The sequence below is a fragment of the Agelaius tricolor genome, unplaced genomic scaffold (assembly GCF_023055355.1).
Source record: "Agelaius tricolor isolate 1412-34295 unplaced genomic scaffold, bAgeTri1.0.p SCAF_5, whole genome shotgun sequence".
Lineage (NCBI taxonomy): Eukaryota > Metazoa > Chordata > Aves > Passeriformes > Icteridae > Agelaius > Agelaius tricolor.
In genome coordinates, this window is record NW_027269265.1 from 35666711 (window position 1) to 35693491 (window position 26781).

The 26781-nt window shown below is 42.0% G+C and overlaps 1 protein-coding gene across 8 annotated transcripts in view; it reads right to left on the bottom strand.

The window, feature by feature from the left end:
* Positions 1 to 26781, bottom strand: part of DPF3 (double PHD fingers 3) — a 180433-nt gene that overhangs the window by 63695 nt on the left and 89957 nt on the right. For all 8 annotated transcript variants that reach the window (XR_011679230.1, XR_011679232.1, XR_011679231.1 and 5 more), the window contains exons 3-4: positions 24117 to 24224; positions 342 to 469 (exon numbers count right to left, since the gene is read on the bottom strand). Coding sequence is in view for 5 of the 8 variants with exons in the window: in XM_071427225.1 (XP_071283326.1) it covers positions 342 to 469; positions 24117 to 24224 (236 nt within the window). In the remaining 3 variants the exon portion in view is untranslated. The remainder of the gene's footprint in view (positions 1 to 341; positions 470 to 24116; positions 24225 to 26781) is intronic.

Below are 26781 nucleotides of genomic sequence, written 5' to 3' on the forward strand. Positions count from 1 at the left end.
CTCACTTTAAATGTGAACAATTAAAATTCAGTTTTTAGTTGGGATCCACCTCAGCTTCTCAGTTTTTTTATGTAATTATCTCATAGTGCTGCAAAATAAGTTCCTGCACATGACCTGTGCAGAACAGTTAAGCAACAAAGATTCTTGTGACAAGAGGAGCGTGTGAGATACTGATATCATTTTGAGCATCACAGCATAGCACAAAGGTTTGATAACATTTTGGCAGTAGAATGACACAACTATCAACAGATACACTGTTTTGCCACAGGACAAAAGACTCTTAGACTTAGAGACAAATTGTAAAATCCAGCCTGATGTCAGGGCATGGGGCTCTCCCTTACCTGGATTTCTTGTATAGTGTCTTCCTCTTTAGTGTCTGTTTTTTTCTCTATTGCCTCTCCACGCAGCAAGGCTTCCAGAGTTGTACTTTCTGAGGTGAACCCATCTTTTTTCAGAGGCAGATCAACTTCTGAAAAACAAAACACACTCACTGTGTGTCTCCCCCAAAGGGCTAACAAGAAGAAGGACAGAGATGTCAAGCAGATGATGAGCAGACTTTCAAACTTGTTTCTATCTGGAAAGGAAGATCTTCAAGTTCATTTAACCACTAAGAAACTCCATTTATGATTAATTTCTATCCTACTGAAAACCTGATATCTTTTCATTTTCTGTGCTTGTTTACAGGAAAAAAAGGCTGGATATATTTTGTCAGGAGGAAATAAATGGGGGGGAAATCCTTCTTCTTTGTGTAAACTCCCTATGCTTTAAATAAAGAACAAAACCACAACTTTTTAAGATATTGAAATTACAAATATGAAGAATCTGATCTCCTGAAGAAGAAAGTAGTTTAGTGCAATTTAGCATCTGGCACAGTTTATATAGCACAGCTTCGATCCTCATTCTCCTACACCAGGGCATGTTCCACATGTGGGAAAACAGAAAGTGTGGGGGGGCAGTGCTGAGACCTTACTTTGAAAAACAAAGAGATGTGTCTTGAATCTCCCTGCAATACTGACTAGATAAAATCCCTGGTTGGCTCTAGCTGGCAGTACTAGAAAGAAACCCAGTTATGAGTGCAGAATCCTGCTCATAAAATGGGACAACACCCAGTCACTGCAGGAAGAGCCACAGGCTGGCTTGGAAAAAGGCTGGGGACAGAGCTCCAAAGACACAGGATTTATGAGGAAGTTTGATGCAACTTGCTGGAGAAGTGAAGGAGCAGAGCCTTATTCCCCTTTCAAATGGGGGAATAAGGCTGCCACTAGATTATGAAGCAATGCAGCAGACAGGCAAATACAGTATGTTAACTTTAGCAAGATGTTAAAATATACCTGGGAAATAATCCAGTTTTTCCTTGTACACCCTAGCCTCTACTCCACTCATACAGGGGCTCATTTAGAGCAATCCCCTGGCAGGGAAATATCCTGCACATGTCTTTACCTGACACTGCCAGGCATGGATTTTTAAAGTACTCCCTCCCTTCTAAAATGAATTCCTTTCTCTACACCGGTATATTTACAAGTAATAATGTACAAGAATGATGCTTACAAATCAGCATCTGGTGTCCTTAATTCACAGTTCTGTCTGCTTATGCTTTAAGAACTGTGTTTTGCTCCCCAGTCTGCCTGAAACTCCCTGCCTTTCTATCACAATGAGCTGTAAATTCTGCAGGGCAGAAATTAATGTGTTTTTAAAGTCTCAAATCACTCCTGCAAACCAAATAATGAATGAGCACTTCCACCTGGGACAGTAACGTATAATCTGTTTCTTGGGGGCAGTTGCATCCCAGGAATATGTTTGTTCTATATATGAAAAACTTTCAGTTATCAAATGATTCAATGTCCCTGATCTGTACTTCCACAATGTACTTCCTCCAGTCTTCTGAAGTGGGAGAGCATTGCTCAGCCAATAACCACAGAAAATCCAGCAGAAATTCCAGAAAAAGCTATTCTATTCATGGAGGGAAAGGCTGGGTACAAACCATGCAGAAAAAGCAAACCACTGGGATTTTAAAGGAAACTCCCAGGACAACCCACACAATGGAATGGGGTCAACTGTGAATTGATCCCCCTTCTCATCACAAGGAGCTCTATTCAATCAGGCCTCTGTTTTCAGCATTAAGCTCTGCATACATATCCCATTATGGCCCCTTCCCCAACTTCTCCCTTGCTTGAGCTATAAAAAAGACAGAAAAGTCAAAAGAGAATCATACAGATTGAATTTCCCTGTATGAACGCCTAGTACCTCCCTCTGGATCCACACATTTCAATAGAAAGAAGAGATTTTTGATGTGATTTATGTGCAAATCCCAATGCTTGAATCTGTAGTCACTGAGGAACCTCCATAATCATCTCTGGATGTGGGCTTGGCTTGGGTTCAAAGTCCTGTGCTTGGGTGCAAAAGGGCATTTGCTCTGTATTTAGAACCTTGAGGGATTGCAAACCCCAAGGGGTCATCATATATTCAGCAAGCAAAGAAGCTTCAAGCAAGCTCAAGGGCATTGGAAACAAACATGTCCTCACTGTGACAAGCTCTGCCTGTCTCTGGATACCAATACATTCAGCAAATGAATGCATTAGAAAAGGAAATGAGCAAGGAAAGGCTGAGGGATAAGTGGAACATATATGAAGGTGGAACTACTCTCCATTTGTTCCAGAGATATCAAAAACTAAGTTTGAAAAGAGGGAAAGGTAGGTTTTAAGGTCAAAACAGGCAGCTGTCTTTAACAGGCATGGTTGTTCTGTGTGGCTCTGCTACTTCCCAACAACAACACTCCAGGAGGACTTTTCATCCAAAACTCTCAGAGCATTTTCTAATTACTAAATTTAACATCCCACTGACAAGGTGTTGTAAGGTAATATTTTTATTCACAGTTGATGGGGAGACTGAATCACCAAGAAGTTAAGTTAGTGAGCTGGGCATCCAGGGAAAATAAACTCAGTGTCTGCCTCCCATTTTCCCCCTAAGCTGACTGTCATTCAACTCCTTCATTTTCTTCTCCACTGGTAGCTTCTATGAATGCACTTTAATTCCTAAATAGCTCTAGAATGTGGGAAAAAGCAGACACTGTCTTATCTGGAATGTAAAGTCTACAGCATAAAAACCTTCAGAGGTCCAAAGACAACCCTTCATAATGAATTCAGTCTCTGTAATAAATCCAATCCTTCCTGAAGATGGGTAGTCTGTAAAGGGTACAGTAATGAAGACGGGAAATTATGTTTCCAAACCAGTTTTTGAATCCCCACAGATGAAACTCTTCTAAAATCGAAAAGATAGTTCAGTTAACCTACAGAAATAGTTAAACACTACCAGGGATCATTAAATTAATTTCACTAAATCCCTTATTTTCTCTTAGCTATTGAACAATCCATGATTTTCCCACAAAAGAAAGAGAAGTATCTTTTACTCTTATACCAGTACCCTAAAGAAAACTGAGGAGTCAACTCAAAACCTGAAATTTAGTTTTCATGTGAAAGATCAAGGCCTTCCCCATACTATGGGAGCTGCTATTTGGAACTAAGGTGGGGTCTGTTCCACGCACTGTCCTGCTTATGAAGGTACCAGCCAGTGCCTGAAGCTTCAAACAAGGCCAGAGGGAGACTCTTCTGGGCTTAAGAAATTAAACTGTGGCCCTGTGCTTGCCTCTACTCTGATATTGCTCATGCCACACTATGCAGTCACCTCACAAGTTACTGTAGAAGCTGTGAACATCTGCCATGAGAGAAATGCAAAAGAACTTACCCACCCTAATGCTGTGTTTCATCCTGAGAGATAAATGCAGTATCCCTTCCAGTTATTCTAAATCTGGCTCTTCTGAGAATACACAGAATAGCCCAGCCTTTTCTGAATTTTGATACACTTTTACCTCAATGTTTTCCCACCTGATAGAGTCCAACAGTTTAACTACTATGGTTTGAAAGAAGGAGTGCTTTACTTTATCTGTTGCCCGCCCCCTTGCTCTTACTGGGGAAAATAGAAGTTCTTGACAAAATTTTTTGTAGTTTCTTTTAATTCCTCTCCTTTCAAGGATAAAGAGTCACAATCTTTTCTATTACTCTGCTGTGGGAAGTTTTCCATATGCTCCTGACAAACTTCTCTGAACTTTCCCTCATTATACATCAGTCTTCCCAAGATACTGCATCTGGCATTTTCAGATGAAGCCACATCCCCCATTTAAAGAAATGAATTATGGTATTCTTTAGATTATTCCTCAGACTGTGTCTTTCAATGGTCAAGTTATTTATTAAGCAGAAGAATTAGGAATCTTGTAATGGGGACAAGAACTTCCCATAAGGAATACATTCCAACACTCAGGTACATATTATAATGCCCATGCCTCTGTCCACTCCCTAAGCATATTGGCATCTCCCCAGAGTGCTCTGCACAGACCTTCCCAGCCATGATTGCTCTCAATAACTTCATAGTATGTGCAAATCTTTGTAGTTGACAAGGTATTCCCACTCTGCAGCATGTTCATTACTGCATTACACAACACAGGAGCAAGCACTAAAACTTGATGCACCAGCTATAAGCCCTTATCTACAATGGAAGTTTTTTCTTCCATTATCTTTTATTTCAAAAGTTTTGATCCAAGACAGTTCTCAATTTCTCTTTGGAGACATAACAAAGGTCTTCAGAATGTTTAAGAGAATTGTCATCCCTCCACCTATTAGTTTTTTACTAATCATGCAAAGAATTTTGAGAAAGTAGTGAAACATGCTTTTCTTTGGAAGGAAAAATGTAGTTGGTTAGAGCCACCTATATCATCATTTCCCAGGTGCTTTACTGCTTATATGTAATTACTGTTTCAATCAATTTCTCAGATGTTCATGTAGAATTTATGTGTCTTTAAATCTTTGAATCACATCCAAATCCTTTTTAAATATAGGTAATAGCATTGCTACCCACTAATTGTTCTAGAATCATTGTAACTTCTAGTTTGTATCACAAGCTCTTCTTCAAACATTACAATTTCAGAGAACATAATCTTTATTACAAGTAATAACTACCAGTAAAGTCACTATAATTAAAAGATTACTCTTTAATATGAAAATTTTTAGAAGGTTTGGAGATAAATTTCCTTCTGATTAGTACTGTAAATACAATAGCACATGGTTAATATAGCAGAAACAAGAAGTAGTAAGAACTATACAAAATGGAAATGTCAAATCAACAAAAATCATCAATGAAAAATAAAATGTTATTTAAGAATTCTTCCTGTTTTAGTAAACCATCATATTCTTGGTGCCACAGCTAAATATTGTGCATATATTATAATTCAAATGCGTATGTGTGCATATAATTATAACTTATGTTTCTTAACTTGGCAGAGTCCCTTTCATAGTGATTAAATTAACATGGTTATTTCTGCTTACCAGCTCAGTGCAGCAACCTCTCTGTTTATTAAGGTCCTGAGATTGCAGTGGTAGAATCTGAACAAGCATCCATGCCAGTATCATTCCTCTATCTGTTTTCTATTGAACTGCTGCCTCCAAAAGAAGCACATTTTCACAAATCCCACAAAATGGTGGGATTTTTCAAGTTTCAATTTGCCAAAATAGCAAAATAGCTGCAAATTCCTGTCCTTAAATAAGCTACATTTGGTTTACAACGCATTGAGAGCTAAGCAACTTTTCAGTGTCTCTTTGAAACATAAATTAAAAACAATCATCCCTTTTTCTATACAGTGCAACGTATTTGTTTTACAATGGATCATTTCCATCTCCACAGTAGCAGCTGCCACCCAAACCATCATCTCTGTGCACTCGTAAGCAGCTCCATTTCCAGTTCTAATTGGAAACAGAGATACTTATTGGGTGAGTTCCAGCATGATCTATCACGCCAGAGACAGCTACTATGCAAACCAAAGCAATCCGGCTTTCAAAAACCCTCTTAGACAAACACTGACTTTGCACATAGATTCTTGTGTTTTTGTTTCTTGGTGCCATTCTTTTGGAATATAAAAAGTGTCAGAGGAAACTATACATTACGAGTCCATGAAGTGTTGTTTAGGATGGATAAATCCAAGGATATTACCTTAATAACCACTACCTCTTTAAAATCATATAGGTGGTCTAAAAAAGCCACCTAATTCACAGTAAGCAGAACTACTGCTGAGTGAATGCAGCCACTAAGCTCATTAAGAGGATGTGGCAGGATGTGTCTGAAAGTGCAGTGCAGTGGCTCAGCAAGCAATTAAATCCCATGACAGTTTAAAATGAGAATCCATCAGTGTCACAAGAGTGTGAAGCCTCAGCATCTCTGCTGTTCCCACCCCCAGCATTTTATTTATTATGGCGTTTCGGGAACATGTGAAGTCAAAAAGATTATAATGAAATATGCCATATAAAACCAGATTAAGCCTGCTCTTCTTTGGGGAAATATGCAGAGAGAGAAGCTGTCTGTTAACTGTCGAGTTTGCAAAAGATACCATCTTTTGGGATGGTGCTCTCTGCCAGCAGACAGAGTGCCCCAGGGGAAATGGTGGTGAAAAACCCAGACAAGCAGCATCCATCCATCCATCATACGCTCATCTCCACATCTCCAAGGCACAAATATAGCGGTAGAGTGCAAAGGGTGGGGGCAGGGGGATGGAATCCCTTAAGAAAGAATGGGGAGACAATGCCTTATGTGAATAGCTGCATTCTGTAGCTTTTCTGTGCAGGCACGGCCAGACTCTCCTTAGCTTGTCTGCTTGCTTGTTGTGTCCATGGCCAGTACAGTGACTTGTTAGCACCCTTGGAACTGATACATTCACAGCAGTGACCAGAACCAGGCATACTAAACGCAGGGCTCTGCCCCTGCCAGCACAGCACACCACAGCCCTTCACTCCTGCAGATCCAGACCTCCAAAACCCTTCTTTCACTACACCACATCCTGCTATTCCAGGGGCAGATGCTTGTGTTATTGCTACTATGATTTAATGCTGATCTTCCATGGCCCCTGATGTCCCATCCTTTTCTCTCAACACTCCTGCAATTCAGCACCCATCTGCAGCAAACTTGTCACTGCCAGTTCTACACATACATGATCCACAGAACCTCCTGTCAGCCCAGCCCTGGGCCTCCCCTGGGACAGATCACTGATAACACAGACTCTCACAATGAGTCCATAAAGCCAAACAAACGTCCCTAGAGAGTAGTAAACATCAAATTCACTTTATTTTTAGTCCAAGCTGCAAAATAGACACGCTGTACTAGAGATTGTAAGGCTACTCCAGTAATTATTTGTCTCTCCCACTAAACCCACTCTAAACCTCATGTATATTATTCACTCTCAAGGTAAACTGGGCTGTGAGAACAAGAATCCAACCACTGACAATGATACACCACTTCTAGAAGACCACTTGAAAATATTAGAGTATATATTTCCACAGAAACAAACCATTTTGAATGGGAAAAACAGTTTAGAGGACTCTCTATCCTGTAAAGCTCTGACATTAATCTTAGCAGATGTTTGAAATTTTAGGCACTACTGAGGTTTGCTCTACGGAGCACAGGAAGACTGGAAAATCCCAATGTCTCCCTAGCACCTCCTCATGGAAGGCTGCTAGTGTCATGATGAGGTTGGGGTAGAGCAGAGGAGGGGGAGAAAGGGAAGACAGAGGAAGATCTTATGTGGGTGGGACTGTACACTTTTTTAGCCTGAGCAGAACTGCAGAAATATCAGAAGACAACTTTGAGTTTTAAGACTGGGATTCAATGGAAAGCTTCTATCAGCCCCTAGTTAAAATATGTCCCAGGAAGCTACAAGACAACAGGAGGGAGAAATAGGGTTGCTGAAAACTGCAGAGGCCCTTAAACATAAGGTTAAGCATTGTTTAGTTTAACCCACTATCCAAATGTGGTCTTTACAAGCAGCTGTATTTCTCTGGCAGACGAGAATGCCTCTATAAAATCTCTCTCTCAAAAAGAAAAAAAACCCCACAAAACAAAACAAAACAGCCCTCTTGTCAGTTGTCTCTTGGAAGTTTTCTACAGATTTATTTCTCAGCACAGATATACATCATTGTCACATATAATAAGTTGTACCTGCTTCTCAAAGACTGCCAAATTACAGTATCAGACTAAATGCTGGATCAAGTAACTACCCTCAGGGCTGAAATCATCTCCATTCAGAAATATCTCCATTCAATAGCATTTTGCTAGCACTCATTTTTTTTCTGGTAACTCTTGCATTTGTGTTCTAGATGGGCTTACACTGCACCACAACTTCTGCAGCAACACTGTAGGCACTATCAAGGGGCAGAGGCAAGATAACTGCTACAATTTAGAGAAAAATATTAAGTAAGAAAACCTATTCCTTTAGGCTTTGTGTCACCCTAACAGGGCTTCTGGTCTGTTGGGAGTAAAATAATAACTTGGGCTATCTATCTGTAAATGGGCATATAGAATCACTCACACAGACAGATAGATGATGGGCATTTTGGCCCCTCCAAAGCACCAGAATTAAGTAATTAACCAGACAGTTATCACCAAACACCAGTCCCCCCTCCCCACGGGTGGGATAGTCATGCCCACATTGCACACTCTGCAAAGGGTAACGGGGAATGGACCTCCACCTCAAGTAACTGCACTGGATGTGACAGAACTGAATAAAAACACTTGTACTGCACACGAACTCATACATAAACCATGTGTGGAGCCAGCCATGCCAACCTTCCTGCAAATTCTGTGAGATTCTGCATAGCTTCTCGTCCTTATCGAGGACAGTGGAGGGGATACCTTTAGTAACAGATAAATCTCTGTAATGCAGTTATCTCTCAGCTGCAGTGCACAAGCATCCCAATTAATTCAGTCCAGGCCTAGCAGAGCCGGCACTAAGCCAGAGCTGATAAACCTGCCAGAGCCAATCTGAGTCCTGCAGGGATCCTTTGGAACAGCTCTGTGCGTTCTGGTGCTCTGTGCTGAGGAGGTTTGTGCTCAGCTCTGCCTGGCTCTGCATGAGGGGCAGCTCTGCTGGCAAGGCCTCTCTAACCCCCAGAGTTCTGGGGAGCTGGCAGAGACCCCTGCTCACCCCCAGGCATCAGCAGGACTGTGGCAGGGCTTATCAGAGCGCTCAGCCTGATGCCAGCTGTGCCAGCCCTGAGCTGCGTGGCCCCTGCAGAGCCGCCACGTGCGGGAGGGCAGCATAGCCCTGGCTGAGGCTCAGCCACACCAGGCACAGCTGGGGCACCTTCCCTGGCTCACTGACTATTGAACTGCACACTCCAATGGAGAACAGCAAGGCCACAGCAAAGTGGCAATGATTTGAGGATGGGAAAGGGAGCAACCACCCCAGATGCTGCCTTTGGCATCTCTGCTGTCCCACCAAGTGATGCTGAGCCAAATTCTAACAGAGACACTCTCTGCTTTTCCATCATCTGTCAAATGGAGATAGTCTTCACCTATCCTCTGGGGTTTGGTAAGGCTTGTTTAATATTAATAGGCATCCAGGCATTCAAATAAAATGCACCAAAAATGCAAGGTGCTCTTACAGGCTCTCACAAAGACAGATTTGAACACATTTTCTTTCCAGACAAGAAAAACACGCAAAAAGTAGGACTATTTCCACAGATAGCAGATTTCAGTGGCCAATTCACAAATTCCAAAGGACAAAGACAATATTTACTCCTATGTTAAGATACATCTGACAGATGAAGCTATATAAGTGAGAAATGTTATTATAAGAAGGAAGGCTTGTAATAGAAAAATGGCATGAGATGCTAGTAGGTAGCCTTTCAAAAATGGGAAAGAACAAAGCAAATTATCTCTGAGACGCTCAGATCTCTTGCCACAAAAAGGCAAGCAATTTCAAGAGGCCTATAAAGGGTTTAGACAAAAAGGTGAACTCTAGAATTAATAACAGAATGGTAAACAGGAAGATTAATGGCACCAGGGAAAATGCAGATGGTGAAGCCCAGCCTGCAGGCTCAGCAAGCCTCTGAATAGGGAGGGGGAAAAAAGGCAAGGTGTAAACAAGGTGACCTTCAAAGCCACGGGAATGCCTGCCAACAGGCCAGCCAGAGGGCATCCCGAGACACAGCTGTGCCATCTGGGGGAGGCTGTCTCATGAAAACGGGAACAAGATTTGTCTTTTTCAGAATTTGCAGGGAGGCAATACGGGTAGTGGCAGAAAATATGACCATTCATTCAGAAGTGGCACAATAAAATGCACAGGTAGGAAAAGGATGCCTTCCATTTTCTAAAGAATATACAAAAGAATTCCCTGAATATCCCCAGTCAGAAGGGTCTTGTGCCCACTTGTTATGCCTGCTCATGCAAGGCGTGGGAAAGGAGAAACTGGTTTTCACCAAACAAATGTTTTCCTTGAGGGTTTATGCTTTAAGTTTATGGTAAGAAGGAAAAAAAATGCCAAAAAAACCTCAGCACATACTGCAAAGCAGCTCCGTAAGCCCATGATGGTATAAATTTTCCCCATCTTGGCATAAGTCTGTTCACTCCAGATGGCACATTTGGGTTGAAAGCAGGTAAAGATTTCTCAGGGAGCTCGATGTCCAGTATTTACAGAGTTCCCTTGCTCTGCCTCAGTGCTTAGTTGGTCCTTCTGTATGCCTGGGTGATCTCAATTCTTTGCCTACAGTAAAAACTGAGAGAGAGAAATCTCCTACCACAATTCTGCAGGGAAGCCTGGCTCTGTCGGGCCTGATGCTTAGATCATTGTGATCAACCAGGAAAATTAAAAGGTAAATGCAATCACATGTTTTTTTTTAAATGCATCAATCAAACACCACAGTGAGGCAGTGCCGAGGGGAACAATGCTATCTCTACATAAGCCTTCTACAGAATAAGCCAAACATGAGCTCTAATAATATCCAGAAGCAGGAATATTAGGGGAAAACAGAATAAAAAACAACATTACAGATCACTGTGGGAAAAAAGCAGACCCTAGCAATCAGAGTACAGCAGGTAGTGTATTCACACATCTTTTTTTCTTTCAGCCTGGCTCCAAGTATATCAAATCTGAGTATTTCAGGCAAAAAGTGGCCCATCTGAGTTCAGTGCTGAAACCAGCTAATTCAGTGCTGGATGTGCAAACAGACATGTCTGAATGTGTTTTCTTCTGATGGGCTGCATACCAATGAAGATATTGCCATGACCTCTGGTTTCACAGCAGGAACCATAGGTGCTGGATGAGGTCAGGCAGCTCATGCAAAGCCTGCACAGCCCTGTGCTGTTACATCAAGAAGGCTTGACTCAAGTGAGTTTGACTGGCAGCAGGAGCTGCCATCGTGGCTCTGGGCATCAGTACACACCTGTATCCAGAAAGTCCCATCATGTGGCTCTGTTGATTGCTTTTTGAATAGAACAGGAATGGAGAGACAAGGTACACATCTGAAAACATTAATGTGGCAGTGAGGAAGGAATCAGAAAAAAAGGAAGAAAAATAGCAAGATGGAGGAAAGGTACTATATTCCTTCTCCCTGTCTGCTGCAGCTAACTAGGGCATGCTTGTTCTGAAAACTGCTACAGAAAAGTCTGAAAAATGGAATCTCTGGGTCTTGAATTGTCTTTTCAATATCTCTCTCCTTTCTCCTCTCTGCTAACAGAGAAACACTGTAAACTCCCAGACCCTGAAAATATACATTTCCACACCTTACAAAATACAGTGAAAATAGATGATAATGGGGAAGAGAGAGAGAGAGCCATGCAAGGGGAAAACAAAGTGAAATAGAGAATAGCTGCTCTTCTCTCCTTTCCTTCTGCTCAGCTTTCATTTCCCTTTGTTCATCTAACACTGAGCCAAACTAAGCCAAAAGGAGCTGCCATGCTGGGCTTCAAGATTGATGGCTGCAGGCAGACTCCACAGTGAAGAGACGGATGACTGGTCATTTCCCGCGATGCACTGAAAAACATCCATCCTTGCAGCCATGCTAAGGCCATTTGTGCTCCTTTTGAAATGAGAGATAAATACAGGCAGCCAGGGGCACCTGACTGTCCTTCTCCCTCAGAAGGACACAGCTCTAGTCCTCTGGGTTCCTTGAGAAGGTCGCTCTGTCCATCCCTGAACATCTGGCTGTGGGATTTGTTAAGTCTCTCTCTCCCCCGGCAATCATCCGTCTATTAGAGCACAGTGCAGGTTGGAAGAAAACAGTGAAGGGAATGGTGTGACAACCTCATCAATCTACAGCTACATGCTTGGCTATTTAGTGTTCTTTACACTATTCCTAAATACGGGGGGGGTGGGGGGGACAGGATCGCACTGGTATGAAGGAGGGATTTGTGGAAATGGCAGTGTGGATTGGAGTAAGTCCTTATGACTATTAAAATGTTGTGCATGTACTAAAGCAGTAGGGAACTAATTAAGATTCAGGATTGAAAGGCAAAACAAAAAAGTTGGATGTACTCTTGTTCCATCTGTAGCACTTGCTAAGAGTTCAGAGGTACTTGGGGCATCATCTTTAGCAGAGAGAGGTTAATTTTTTATTTTGCCCACTCAGATATTAACAGAAAGCTCCCTGGAAGAATATCCTGTAAGTATATTTATAGTGCCAGCCCTGGTATAGCAGCTTCAGAGGCACAAAGCACTTAATCCTGAGTCCTTTCTATTTAGTTAATAGTGTCTTTGTTGCTGATGCTGTCCTGGTCTATAGCACTGCTCACAGATACAGCCTCTGTGTTTCCAGTTCTCCTGCCGTGCTGCTACCTCACTTAGGCAATGAGCATTACATGGCAGATGTATCCATAGCATCACTTACAAATTAGCATCACTGCAGAAATTCCTGTAACCACAAACCTCACTTTGTCAGAGTAGCGCATATCTGTAACTGTGTCATTTACAGACATTGCACCAAGGAAATCATGAGAAGATAAAAGCATTCACCATCCCTCAAAAACACAAATAAATGCTTCAAGTGTTCATATGTAGTTTTAGCACTATATCTGAGCCTGCTTTGAAAATTTGTCTTTTGTTCCCATCATGCTATGCTGTTTATTTTAGGCCAGCAACAAAAGGATTTTCACTACAGCTCTTTAGGACATGCATAGGATATTAATCATGACCATATATTTTCCTAAGACATAAACCCCATACTTGCCAAGGGCAATCACGTGCATTCACAAGGACATAATTTCCATCAAGAGGGGTAAAGTTTTCATCCTTTCTCCTACATCAAGAATCATAGCTTTATCTGATGGAGATCACTGCTCTCTGTTGTCTCTATCAGAACTACCTACCTACAACAGCTAAGGTCCCAGGCCTAAATTACCTGGTTTGTTAAAGGGGAACCATGTTCCAAGTGCATCCTAAATGAGATCTCTTCTCTAGAAGACATTGGACATAAAAGACATATCTACCTATTCCAGTGTATTGCATCAAACTTCCTCCCCTAATGGAGTTCATCACTGGGAAGAGATGCTATGGCAAACACCAATGGTGTCAGAATCCTGAAGAATAAAATACCTGTAAAAAACTATTAGTCAATCAAATGCAAAATGCAGGGAATACTGAAATTAATCATAACCTAGTAAAAACATACTTAATATCTCTTGGCTATGAGATGATTATGAGGCTGTAAAATGTTTACTACAGAGAATGGGAATGCAGAATGGAAATTTCTGCCAGGGAAGGTTAGTAGGAGGTACAGGGATGTGGGAAAGGAAGTCATCATACTCTCTCCATTCTACTCTCAGCAGTTCTATAAAGCTTGGCTTGTAAGAGTAGAAACTGAACGTTATATTAACATTTATTGCTCATTCCATTATATTATGCACCAGGAAAATAACATCTGCTATAAATATTAGAATATTTCATGCTACAAATCAATTTAATTTGCTGTGTGTCAGAAGAACAATAAAATTTAATAAATAGGGGTTTTAAACCAATTTTTTTGTAATTATATTCCATAATATCTTTTCTGGGTTTTGTTAACATTTTCTTCTATAAAGCAGCACATAGGTTCTACCATACTGTCGACCTAGTCTGCCAGTGACTTCACTAGGCTCTGTGCAGGATGCTGAGTACCAAACCTGCAAGTCTGGTCCAACCCAGTACTTTACATGTAGATTTAACTTTAAGCACGTGACAAGTCCCATTAATTACTAAAAGATCACTCATGTTCTTAAAGCCCAAGCTCAGGTGCTTTCCTTTGCTAGGGTTAGACAGCTTGGCATCTTATGAGACTAAGCCCTGGGGACTTGATCCTATAAACCCTTTTTCATGTGATTACCAGAGAATTCCCAGAATTACTCATATGAACACACAAAATAGATGCAATGAATTAAATTAAAAATACCCATTTCCTAGGATCTTGTGTCCAGTACTTGCATTGAACAGTACCTGTGCACTGCAAAAACCCTTTTGACGATGTGGCTTATCCTTTCTCGGCCATTTTTACTGGCTATAAAAGCGGCAGTAGGTTTGCCAGGAAAGATGTTCAGGTTCAGTTCTAGCTCTAAGACTCCTACAGGACACACAGCTTCCTGTCTGCCCCTCCCCATGCTGGAGAGCTGGTGATTTGTGCCTTGAGGGAAATGGATCTGACAGGTTCCAGCATTTCCCCAGGCACCATCCCCTGGTGCTTCCCCATTGTTTTTTCCCCATAGCCCTTTTTTCTGGTAAGCTTTGAGCTTACCTTCACTCCCTTCATTTTAAGGTTAAATCTGTTTATTTCATAAATAAATAATCCTGATGGTTACTTACACACATCGATGTTAACTTCATAGCAGGGGGATAAATCCACAGTGTTCTATCTCTCCAGGAGGAATAAAGTGTCTCCTGGAGACACAGCATTCTCAGTCAGGCCTTGGCAGCTTGAGAGGCACATGAGGAATAACCTTTTCCCAAAGACACATCCTAGCAGACAGATGTAGGTCAAACACAGTAGCCAAGAACAGAGAAAGAGCAAAACAATGGGCTGGATGGCTCGGAGAGGGTGGTGGCACCACAAGGAAGTTCTCTCTCAAGCAGCCCAGGTATTTCAAGCCAACTCCATCTCAGCTGCCTGAGCCCTCCCCATCACGTCTTGCAGATCAAGTCCCGAGACATGACCTGCAGTCACACTGTAGAGGCTCCAAGGAGACCAACAGCACAATTCATTCCTTCCATTTAATGGCCCACTGTAATGACTAGAACATTTTTTCAGAACAGCCTGCCTCCAAAGTCATCGTAACTCTATTTTCACAAATATACTAAATACAGCTAAGATGATACAGCAGTGGGAAAAAAATACCTGTAAGTGGCTGCACTGCTTCTGAAATTACAACAGCCTTGTGTCTGTGGGACGCTACACATGCAGCCTATGTTCCATTCCCAGTGATAAGATCCAGAGAACTCAGAAAACTGGATTTAATAGCTTCCAAAATTGCCTTATCTTGTTCAGTTGCTGCCTTAGCCTGATGACTAGAGCCAAAGGGTCTGGCTTCAGTGGGCTTTTGATCAAAACCCAGAGGGGTTCCAAAGCCCAGTAGCTTTTTCATGCATCTCTCTCCTAATTATGCAAACTGGCTCAGCCACACAAGAACCAGGAGTAATCCTGAGTGATTCATACAAGCCCTCCGAGCTAAACAACAGAGCTCTCCTGGTAAAACTTTGAATATAAAATACATGTAGTGACCTGTTCCAGATCTTACAAATGAAAGAGAAGCTATTTACACAAAGTTAATCCTGTAAATTCTACCAGCATGACTGTAGAGTTAAACAGCAGAAACAATGTTTTTGTTTTCTTGACTGGACTATTTATAGAATATTATCTGCTTTTCTAGAAATGAGTGTTTTACTTCCATAACTGCAAAATAATGAAATTCCATTTGGGGGAAAAGACACTGAGCTGAATTAGTCTAAGAATTTGCAGCTTATCACATGTAACAACACCAAGCAAGAGTAGCACTTTATTTGAAGGAAAGGTTACCACAGCCCTGGCAGCCATGTACCACATGTACACCTTCTGTACCACATACAGAAGGCTGGCTCCCCAGTGGCCAGAAAAACAAAGCAAGAATTACACAGAGCAAAACTCGACATATCTTTCCAGCAATTATACTGCACAGCCAGCCTTGCAAAAACTGGCTCAACAATTCACCTGTGGTGAGTCTCTTTATTTGTATATATGGGTGTGTAACAAATTCCTTATTTTTTCATCATCATCATCCTGGTACATGTAAGCCCAGGCTGTGCACCAGAGCTGGTACACTTCCATACCAGTTTTGCAAGTATTTCTGCTGATGGCCAAAATATTTAACGCTGGCACTTTGAGAGCTTGGCAAATAGCATGATTTATTCATTCATTTCTTTTTATTTAGAGGCCTCCCATACCCCTTCCAATCTCTCTAAGAGTATTTATTAGATATCTGTTAGGTACTCCTTTGAGTTAAAGGAGACTGATGTTTTAGTACCTCCATTTCACACACTGAGAAGTTGAGAGAAAAAGACATATTCCATTGGCTCTGGTCCTGTGTGGGGCATAGAAAATGCAAGGATGTGGTGGTGTGGTATGACTTGAAGTGCAGAGATGGGCACCTCTGCTGCAGGCTGGCAATGGGACAAATGCATATTTCACTGCATGACTTCTATATCATGATTCTGTGTCAGTGAATACATGAAGAAACAGACAGGTTCTCTGTTATTCTCAGTGCCATGTAAGAAAAGAAAAGCAAACTTTATCTGGCCAGAGATCTGGACCAGGAAAGGTCCCTGCTCTAGGCAGAATTGAAAGGTGGTGGATGAGGTGGAATAAACTGGTTAAATGTGTGTATAATAGAAAGAAGCTGATTCACAAGGAGGTCCCACACTGATGAGTTTTCTCTTGGTGACAGAAAGTCACTTTTTCTGTCACACAAGTCATAGCTGGAAGTGTAAGTGCCTTAAAGCAGCAGGTCTTGCCTGTGGTGACATGTCCTGCTGTGAACACAAGATTAGTGGAGAATTGGAGCCTACTGTTTCGATTCAAGAGCATCGATGGACCAATCTGTAAGCTGCAGGCTTAGCTGATGAATAAACACATACTAAAATTTAGGCCAGAAACCCAAAAGAAAAGGCCCAGCAGAATTCAATATTTATACTTGTACAAAAAACCCAGCAAAGACAGAAACCTGACATCTCTGGCATCCCCACTCCCAGATTTGGGTTCACAATGTGAAACTTCATTTTGTTCCAAAGTGCTATGGAAATGTGACACACATAGATGCATGACAGACCAAGACACAGAAGTATGACACACACAGGCACATGACACACCAAGCTCAGGACTCAGCACGGTTAGGGTGCAGATGTGTTTTCTAACAAATCGAATGGCAACTGAAAACCATCCACCCTCCCCGTCCCAAAAAGTTAAGGGTTTTTTCTTTTCCTCTGCACGAGGTGACAAGAACGAAGACGGGTGAGTGTGGGTGGGAAGGAGATGTACTCCGGGCTCAGGCGGCCCGGGCGCTGTTCCCGGCGCACGCTGTGCGAGCGCGGGCCGTCCCTGCCGCGGGGAATTCCCGCTGGGAGCGGCCCCGGCGCGGAGCTGCCGCTGCCCGCCGCGCCCTCTGCCGGCCGCGCCGCGCCGCTGCAGCCGCTCCCGGCCCCGCCACAACCGCACTGGCCCCGCCGGGCGCGGGGGACCCAGCACCTTCAAATCAGGGATACTTCAACGCAGCATAAGAGACGGGGAGAGGTGGGGATTCTGCTTGCTTTCTAACACAAAGTACTTCAGAGTGCAGAAGGACTTGAATTAAAAGCAGACTTTAAATGACATTTTCATTTCAGAATTTTGGAGAGCCAGGAGCAAAACTCACAGAAGTTTGCTAACAGGCTATTAAAATCCTTCTTACATGAGAAATCCAGACCAAATCATCAGAAAAACAAACCTGCTCCTGTCAAGTCAGCTCCACCCTAAATGCAGGGTTCATCATGGCAAATGTTGATAAAAGCCACAAACAATTAAAAAACCCCAAAAAAACCTAAAATAAGCTGTACACAGAAAGTATCTTTGGTAAATTCACATGTGCAGAAATCTGTCAGAAATCTGAAGAGCTGACAGGTTTACATGATAGCCTCCTTCAGGAATACTGTATCCAATTCTTCTGCATATTACAGACGCACTTATTTGGCACCACAATTATTCTTCCAGTTATGATCCTAAGATGGTCTTAATGGACCTTAAAAAGGAGCCACAGGCAGGTTCTATAACATAACATGACCTTTAATTACAGAGATAATAGGAAAACTGTCAAATAGTAGAAAAAGTTTTTGTTAAGAGATGTGCCTCTCTTTACAGTGTTCATAGCAAAACAACTCTGCTGTCTTGTCATACAGAACAGGAACCGATATGTCACTGTGTACAAATTGCTGAAATCAAAAGTGAAACTAGTAAATATTAACTGGCCTATGGAAAAAAAAAATGGAAAAGGAAATTCTCATGAAATTAAGTGTTTTGAATTATTTTTAGGCTCTAATATCTTGGAGTGAAACTGGGCATAGCAACCAGGAGCAGAAAAAATAACATGGAACTCAGCAGCACTGCGTTCTTTCTGTGTTCTTGGGTTTGATTTCCAGCTGCACCACAAACCTCTGGTTAAAACGTCATAGAAGTAGTTTATTCCCTTTGTTGCTCATTTCTCCATTTTGGAACCAAAGTACTTCCTTCACTATATTTTGTGTATCTGGACTGTAAGCATATGGCTGAGAGGACTTCACAACAACCCCTGGGATGATGATCTAACATGCTGCTTGAGTCTCTAGATACTATCGTGCAAGTGATACCACTGCAAACTCTGTTCTTTGTTTTTTTAATGTCATCTTAACTTTATCTTGGTGAAGTGCCCCATCTTAAAGACCACAGACCTCCACAGACATGCTGAGCATTTCCCCCAAGAGTTGGGAGCACTCCTCACTTCTCAGGAAACACACAGTACCTTATACCATCAGTCACAGTCTCCACAAGGTAAATAGAGATGCTTTAAAGAGATAATAGCTTATCTGTAAGGATTTAGTTCATTCATCCACAAGCATGCTCACCTAGGTATACCTCATATGTCAGAATAAAAACAAATCAGGCATTGTTCAGCTGAAACTAAAAGTCTGTTTTCATTACTTGCTTCAGACAACTACCATGGTTCATAATAGCAAATGAAAAATACTTTGGTTTGCTTTTACTATCCAACAACGGGTAAAAAAACCCCATTTCTGTAGTTCAGCTGAACACCAGACTGCTCAGATATAAGAGGACAGACACTAGCACAGGACCCCAGCTCATTCTCAGCACAGTGGTAGCATAAACAAACCCTACTTCACACCCTCTGAGTGGGTGGGAAGGCTGCCCATTCTGAAACCTCACTGTGGGCTTTCAGTCCAAAACCAAAGGACATCAGTAAATTGACACAAAAACATTACAGTCATATTCTTTAGACTTACACACCATGTGAAATAAAAGCTTTGTAGGTATGTATATGTGCACCTATATTTAGCCATCTTGTAAGACTGAAGTAGGACACTACCAATTTAAACTCCACTAGAGTTTTTGGCCACACTCACTGTATCTGTTCTCATCTGCATAGGTGCAAAGCTTGGGTAATACCTGCCTGTCAGCAGGGTTTACTGTAGGCAATAGCACTACCACAATTTTGATAGCTAACCCAACACAGAATCATGATATTACCCAGCACCATGAAACCACTAAGTATATAGGACAAGGATCAATTATGATTTCAAGGGGCCTTGGGTCTAATCCAGGATCTCCCTCTCATTTCTAGCCCTCGTCTTTCCAACTGCTCTGATTTTGCCAAGGGCCAGAACCATACTGCTCACATTCACAGCACCTGCAATTCACATTGGTGGTAGAGCTAAAAATTCTCCTTTTTCTCCCACTCCACTGGAAGTCAGGCTACCTAGCTCAACCCTCTCCCTCACCCATTCCCAGACTTCTCAAGCACAGGGGCTCACCTCTGTTTTTCCTCTTTTACTGGGCTTAACAGGCAGCTGAGTGAACGTGGAAGCATGAGCTGCTTACAGCCCTCCCACTGCTCTGTGCTGAAGTGCCATGCAAACACCACAGGTGATTCTGCAGAGAACCAGACTTCCCATACTTGCTTGAACAGAAGTCTAGTTTCACAAATATTTTATGAGTATCAGCACCTAGTAAGCTTAAAACTCTGCACTTAGGAAATGCATCTGGGAAAACATAATTCAGGAGTGCAGGACAGGCTGTGATCTGCCTGGCTGGGGAGCAGATCAGGGACCTTGGTGTCCTGGTGAACCATGAGCTGAACAGTGTGCTGCTGTGGCAATAAAAAAATAAAGCCAGCAGGATGCTGGGTTGCATCAGCAAGGGCATCACCAGCAGAGATAAGTAATTATCATGTTCAGTGCTTGTCAGGCTACACCTGGAATACTGTGCTCAGTTTTGGTCCCTGCAATACAAAAGAGATGTGGATAATCTGGAGGGGGTGAAGGGAAGGGCTACAAAGATGATCCAAGGCCTGGAAAGCCTGCAACGTCTGAGAGAAGTGGGTTTGTTCAGACTTGAGAAGAGAAGGCTTAAAGGAGACTTTATCACTGTATTCCAGTATTTAAAAAGTGGCTACAGAGATGGAGACACTCTTTTTACAGAGTCACATGAACCATATGAGGGTTACTGGGTACAGGTTACTCCTGGGGAAATTCCAGTTGGAGACAAGAGGAAAATTTTTCCCATTGAGAACAATCAGCCATTGGAATAATCTGCCCAGGGAAGTGGTAGATTCCCCAACAGTTTTAAGATTTGTCCGGACATGATGCTGAGACGTCTTGTCTAGACCATGCTCTTGCCAAGAAAGGTTTGACCAGATGATTCCAGAGATCCCTTTCCATCTGCTATTTTATGAACCTATGAAATCACAGTATTGGCAACACGACAATATATTGCCCATGGCCCAGGATTTGTTTCAAATCTGTACCAGTTTTCATAGGAGTCTTGACTGCTCCATTATAATGACTCAAGTAAGAGCTCATGCCCATTATAACAATGAACTCTAGGCTACACTTGAGCCATAATGCTTGGTTTTGATGGGAAGAATATGATTTACAGATGAAAGATGAAGATCAGGCCATATGAAAGTAAATGTCAGGAATACTTAGTAAAAATCCTGAAGATCTGGTTGGAATACTGACTGTATTGCCAGTAAAGGCACTATCATAACTAAGTGTTTGCAATACTTTAATTTCTCCTGGATAGGCTACTGGATGGGAGGGAGGATGCATAGAAATAGCAGAAACATGAACATTGCTAGACCCTTGAACAAACCACTTCAGTGGGGTAATGCATCCATGTAACTCTGAATACAGTGGCCAAGGAAAATAGACATCTAAAGGCTGCATCAGCAATTCCTATTCCTGTGCACAATTTTGGCTGTAACTATTCTTAAAACCAAACACCTTTATTTTAAACCAAATAAAACCAACATATCAGGACAAAAAAAAAACTACTATCTTCTATTAAGAAGCTGGCATCAACTCACCCCAGGAAAAACATTACAGTGCACCTTCCATTTTACAAAAAACAGCAGACCATTGGAGCATGATTATTTTCTTCATTAGATTTTGGTATTACCAAATGTGAAACTCACTCACTGAGTTGTGTCATGCACTACGTAAACTGCAAAAGTAGGCTATAGCTATAAACCTAAAACTATACTATACTATTACTAAATGATCTATTGTACCCTGGAACTGCTGGGAAGACAATAGTTTGATAAGTTTCTACTTACTGACCAGCCCATGACTGGCTATGACTTACCAAAAAAAACCCCTAGGTCTTTGTCTCTCCTGAGTTATGTAGGTGTCTTCTGAATACAACTTTTTGCTATAATAAGCCTCTCTGAAAGCCCAGGTGTAGTCCAAGCAAGTATTCACACTCCTGGTGCCAATCCCATTGACTGCTGGAATGGCAGCTTTTGGAGAAAAGATCCTCTTCTGTGTTTGTTACAGTGGCTGTTTTACAAGAAGTACTTCTATGCAGTTAACATAATACAGCTAAGGTTTAGCCCTAATTTGATGTTGTAGAAATGCATTGCTTGCACATGACATATAACAATTATAAAAATCTCTCAAAATATATTAACAATTTCACAGCCTCTTCTATAAAAATCAACTATTTGCATATTAACCAAGCATAAGCACTTTCCAGCTGCTAAGAACAGCTCTAAGGAATGAAGAGAATGCCCAACCCCTAGGTGGAGTGAAACTATGGAACACACAGATTAGATTTCTTTCAAATTTATTTTATGCATCCTACAGCTGTCATCTCTGTGCTTTTTAATAGATCTTAAATTTCCACATCTTTTCCCCATACAACCATCTGATGTTTAACTGAGGACAAAGAAGTCAGCATTAGGTAGCTTCCTAGGTTCAGCACTAGGTTTTACAACAGTCTTCTCCAAAACTTACAGTATTTCTGCTGTCCATGTTACAAATAAATTATACTCTCTTTCTCCCAAATTCTCAAAGCTACCTTTAAATGGAGGTCTAAGGTGTTCCATAGGTTTTACACTTTCAGATCAGAGAAGGGGAAAATTGCACTTTGGGCTACTGAGTCTATTCTGGATATGCACAGATGGAGTGAAACTGTGGTATAACTGGTAAGAAAAGTTAATCACTAGATAGAAATTGGTTGGAAAATAGATTTAAATGGCAGAGCAATATAACTCGCCTTATTTGGTTGCCACTGGCAATGCAACAAAAGTAGCACTCCTGAGATGCAGAGGAGATGTTTATAGCAGGAAAACAACACAGAGACAGACATGCTGAGGTCTCTTTATCTGATAACTTTGTGGTAATTGCCTTTCATGCCCTGTGGCATGTGGAATGCACTAATTTGGCATTCAGTGAGTATAGCAAAGAGTAATGCAAACAAAAAAGAGTCAAACTCTACCCTGCTTTACCTTACAAAATTACCAAGGCACAGCAGTACTGGCATCATCACAAAGTCTAAGGGAGGCACTTTTACGAGCCAACATCATCCTCTTCCTAGAGTCCAGTCTCATTTTCATCAATGTACGTGACTGATTTCATCAGCTCTTTCTAAGCAGCTCTGCTGTGAGGTCTAGTTCTATTTTCTGGCTGAGATTTTGCCCTTGATTTGAACCCAAACTGATTGGTTATAGGAATTTCTTCCTCTTTTCCAACTGTCCATTGATGTCTCCTATACTGAAGGTAGGGAGTTTTGAAAAACTGTTTCCACCAGAATCAACAGGAATTTTGCCTCTGATTTTAATGGGTTTTGAACTTGTCTCTGTTGCCCTTTCCTCTCTCTCCACCAACTACTGCATAGAAGCAAAGTCATGAGTACTGCTGAGTGTAGCTCAGTTCCCAGGCACCTTCTTCTGTCAAACAGGTTTTTTAAATATTCTAATTTACATTTGGGGGTTTTCTCCTGTACTTTTTATACTGACAGTGTCTCACCTCTTAAAAACCACATACAGCTGTGAGTGTATGTGTTCCCTCTTCCTCATAATAGCTGACCCCAGAGACAGCAAGCCTTTATTACAAACTGCAAGGAAGAATGCACAACACTATGCTCTACCTGACACAGCTGCAGCTCCTCCACATCTGCTTTACAGTCACTCATTCAGCATCCAGACTCATCACTTCACATAGTTTAATTGTGGAAGAGTAGCAAGGACAAGAAGAATGAAAGAATAGACAAAGGTACACATAAAGTCAGACAGAAATACACAAATGTGGCATATGCTGCCTATTTTTTATTATTTGTTGTTCATAATCTGGTCATAGCCCTTGTCACCAGCCCCACCAAGAAAAATCTTATCTTATACTTACTGTTTCACACACACAGTGGTCTCTTTCACAAAGATTAGGCAGCAGAAATCAGTGAGACTTTGCACTAGTAAGTTACTGAGGAAAAGTTAGTAATACATTGATTCTTTACATCCTTGTTAATTTTCTAATAGAAGCCAGGATTCAACCCTACAGAAGATAAATTCAGCTCCCCTAGCATTCAATACAATTTGTTCACCTTTTTGTAAGGGATGAGTTGTATGCAGAGTGTTTGGTGGTTATGGTTACAGCAAATCAAGTAAGATGCAACAGATGCAATGAGAAATGGTTGGAAAGCAGCAAAGATAAAGTGCAAGTTCTAAATGCCAGGTTTGCATGTATGCCAGCTGCTCTGCAGCTCGGGAGAGGCAGGCAAACAAATACTTACCAGGTTTAATTTCCAGCAGCTTCAGCCTGGAATCCTCAGGGGGATGCAAACGCCTCTTTTTGCGCCAGCAGCGTGCTGGGTATGTGTACAGCTGACCTGGGGCCAGGCCTGAAGATTAAAGGCAAAAAATTAATCACATTTCAGTTTGTAAACCACAAGCACCATCTCTAGCATCTTTGTTCTTGCCCTTCCAGCATCTCCTTGTTGGAGGATTCAACCTGCAAATCATGAGGCAGAGCTACACACTCAAGGCATCCAGTGCTCCTGAGGCTCTTCAGCACCTCTTGGGATCAGGCCTACAGAGAATCTAGGTCTCACTTAGACACTTCACTCAGCTCACTGAAATCAGAGCTGCACATAAATAATTTGTGATTTCTTCAGGGTAAATAGAATTTCAGACTCTCCTGGGTCACAAGGGTGATGCCTCCTCCACAGGCAGAGAAAGCCCCTTGAGAGAGAAGAGATGAAGTTCTGACATGCAAATCTTGAGGCCCTGATGCACAGAGCATGTCAGGAAATTTGTGTCTTCCAAATGGGAGCAAACTAGGACCCAAGAGGTCTGACTCTGTATTTTTGTTTACATTCTGGACTTCTGTTTGAACACTAATTCTTCATTTTGACTCTTACTTCCTCATGCCAATATTCTGAATGAGGGAGGAGATACACCAATAATGTTTATATCACCGCATATTCCCTTAAATCATATTTGGCATCACTGGCTTTTGAGCTGCCCTGGCTCTCCTGACAGACACCCTTCAGCCAATATTCAAGCTGTACTTTTCTCTCCTGCATTCAGGACACAGCAGGGCTTTCTGAATGCATCACTGCTAAGGGCACAGAAGCACACTGACAAGTGCTTCTAAGTATCCTCAACTGCCCCAGATAGTCATGACACACAGAAATACCCAGCAAGAAAAGTTGGAGGAATTTAATTCTCTCCTCTGCTTTTCCTGCCCTCTCTGTCAACCAGTTCTGGTTTGGCTCCTCTGCCCTTCTGCTGTTCCTGTTGTCTTGAAGGGGCTACAAAGCATGACTTCAATTCCAGACTCATTGTCCTCAAAAATCAGGCAAGACCACATAAGAGAGAGAACAGGAGTGGTGTTGCTATATCTGAAATTGTACTGACAGTGAACAGCTGGACAGCATCAAGGGGGTGCCAGTAAAGCAGAACAGCTCAAGGGCAGGGGGATGGCCCAAGAGTTCTCTCCTCTCTTCTGAAGCAGCCAGGAGAGAATACCAGCTTGGGAACAAAAGCAACTCACCAGACCAAATGAGGATTAAAAAAAAAACAAAAAAAAACCAACTATCCTCTTACTTGGGGGTTGGGAGGAAGACACAATAACGCAATTCACCTTGAAGGAATGTGCTCATTGAATTCTGCAGATGAGACCTAATTTCCTGGTTTTAAATATTTCAGCTGTTGGGAATGCAGTTCAGACCCCAGCACCTTCCACCGACTGCCAAGGCCTTGGAGCATCTACAGCACACTGCCTGAGTATGGCCAAGTGATGAGTACCTGCAGAGATTCTGGCTGTTTCAGGGCACAGAATGTTATTTGACTTGGACTTTTCATGCCCTTCTTTCACTGATGCCCTGAAAGCTGGGCATTGTGCACATCTGAAATGTCCACAGAAGAACACATTTCAGAACAGGTTGCCCAGGACTGGTTTGCAAATAAAAATGGGAATAACTAGCACTTATACAGTGTTTGGACACCCTTCTTCATGCCACTTTGCAAACATTAACCACTGCAAACAATTGCTATAATGACAAGGTGGATTGTACCTGGCTCTGATGTGAGTAATTAAAGAGGTGGGGGCAAGAAGCCCCACCCTTTCTCAGCAGGTTCTGTGCAAGGACTTGAAGACAACACTGAAATGGCAATTACCACATCAAAGCAATAGGACAGAAAATCAGCCCTCCATTGCACTGGCCTCCACAGAGGAGCCATTTGAAGGAATAATTACCAGCTTTTGTCCCAGACAGAGGGGAGCAAAGATCTACTAGTCTGGGGAGAATATCTACTAGTTTGAGCACTCCTATAAAAAAGAGCAGTTCTGGATTCAGCCAGGACAGCAAAAGCCAACTACACATGCTGAAAGCCCAATTAGAAACTTGAAAGGAGAATTGAGGGAGCCTCTTCCTTAGAGAGTGGCAGGTAGATCAATTAGAAAGAGATGATCCAACATCCACCTCTGCAACCCTTCAGGTAAGCTCTCTGTTGCTACTCAAAGCATGCCTGTTCATTAATATACTGCCATCCACTGAACTTAAAACACTTACCAAACTTTCACTTCATTCAACCCACCAATGCTACCTTCATTTCTCTGCCCTGTTCCTCATCTGTCTCTGTGCTGGCTCACATGAATTGGAGATGGTCCTCAAAGGAGAGGCAACAAGGAAAGGGTCAGTTCTGAATGCTCTGAATGTAGCTCCTTTACAGGCAACCCTGCAGAAGATGGAAGTAATGCATATCACCATCTTCAGCCCTCTGTGGGTTGTCTCTCTCTCTGGTACCTTATAGGGCAGCCAGAGAAGGTTCCAACCATTTGCTTACAGAGGAAATAGCAGAACCTGCAGTGAGTTATGTTGTTTATCTCATTAGTGTAGGAGAGTAATAACTCAAAGCTTGTGTAAAAGGCCAGAGGAGGAGGGGAAAAGGAGG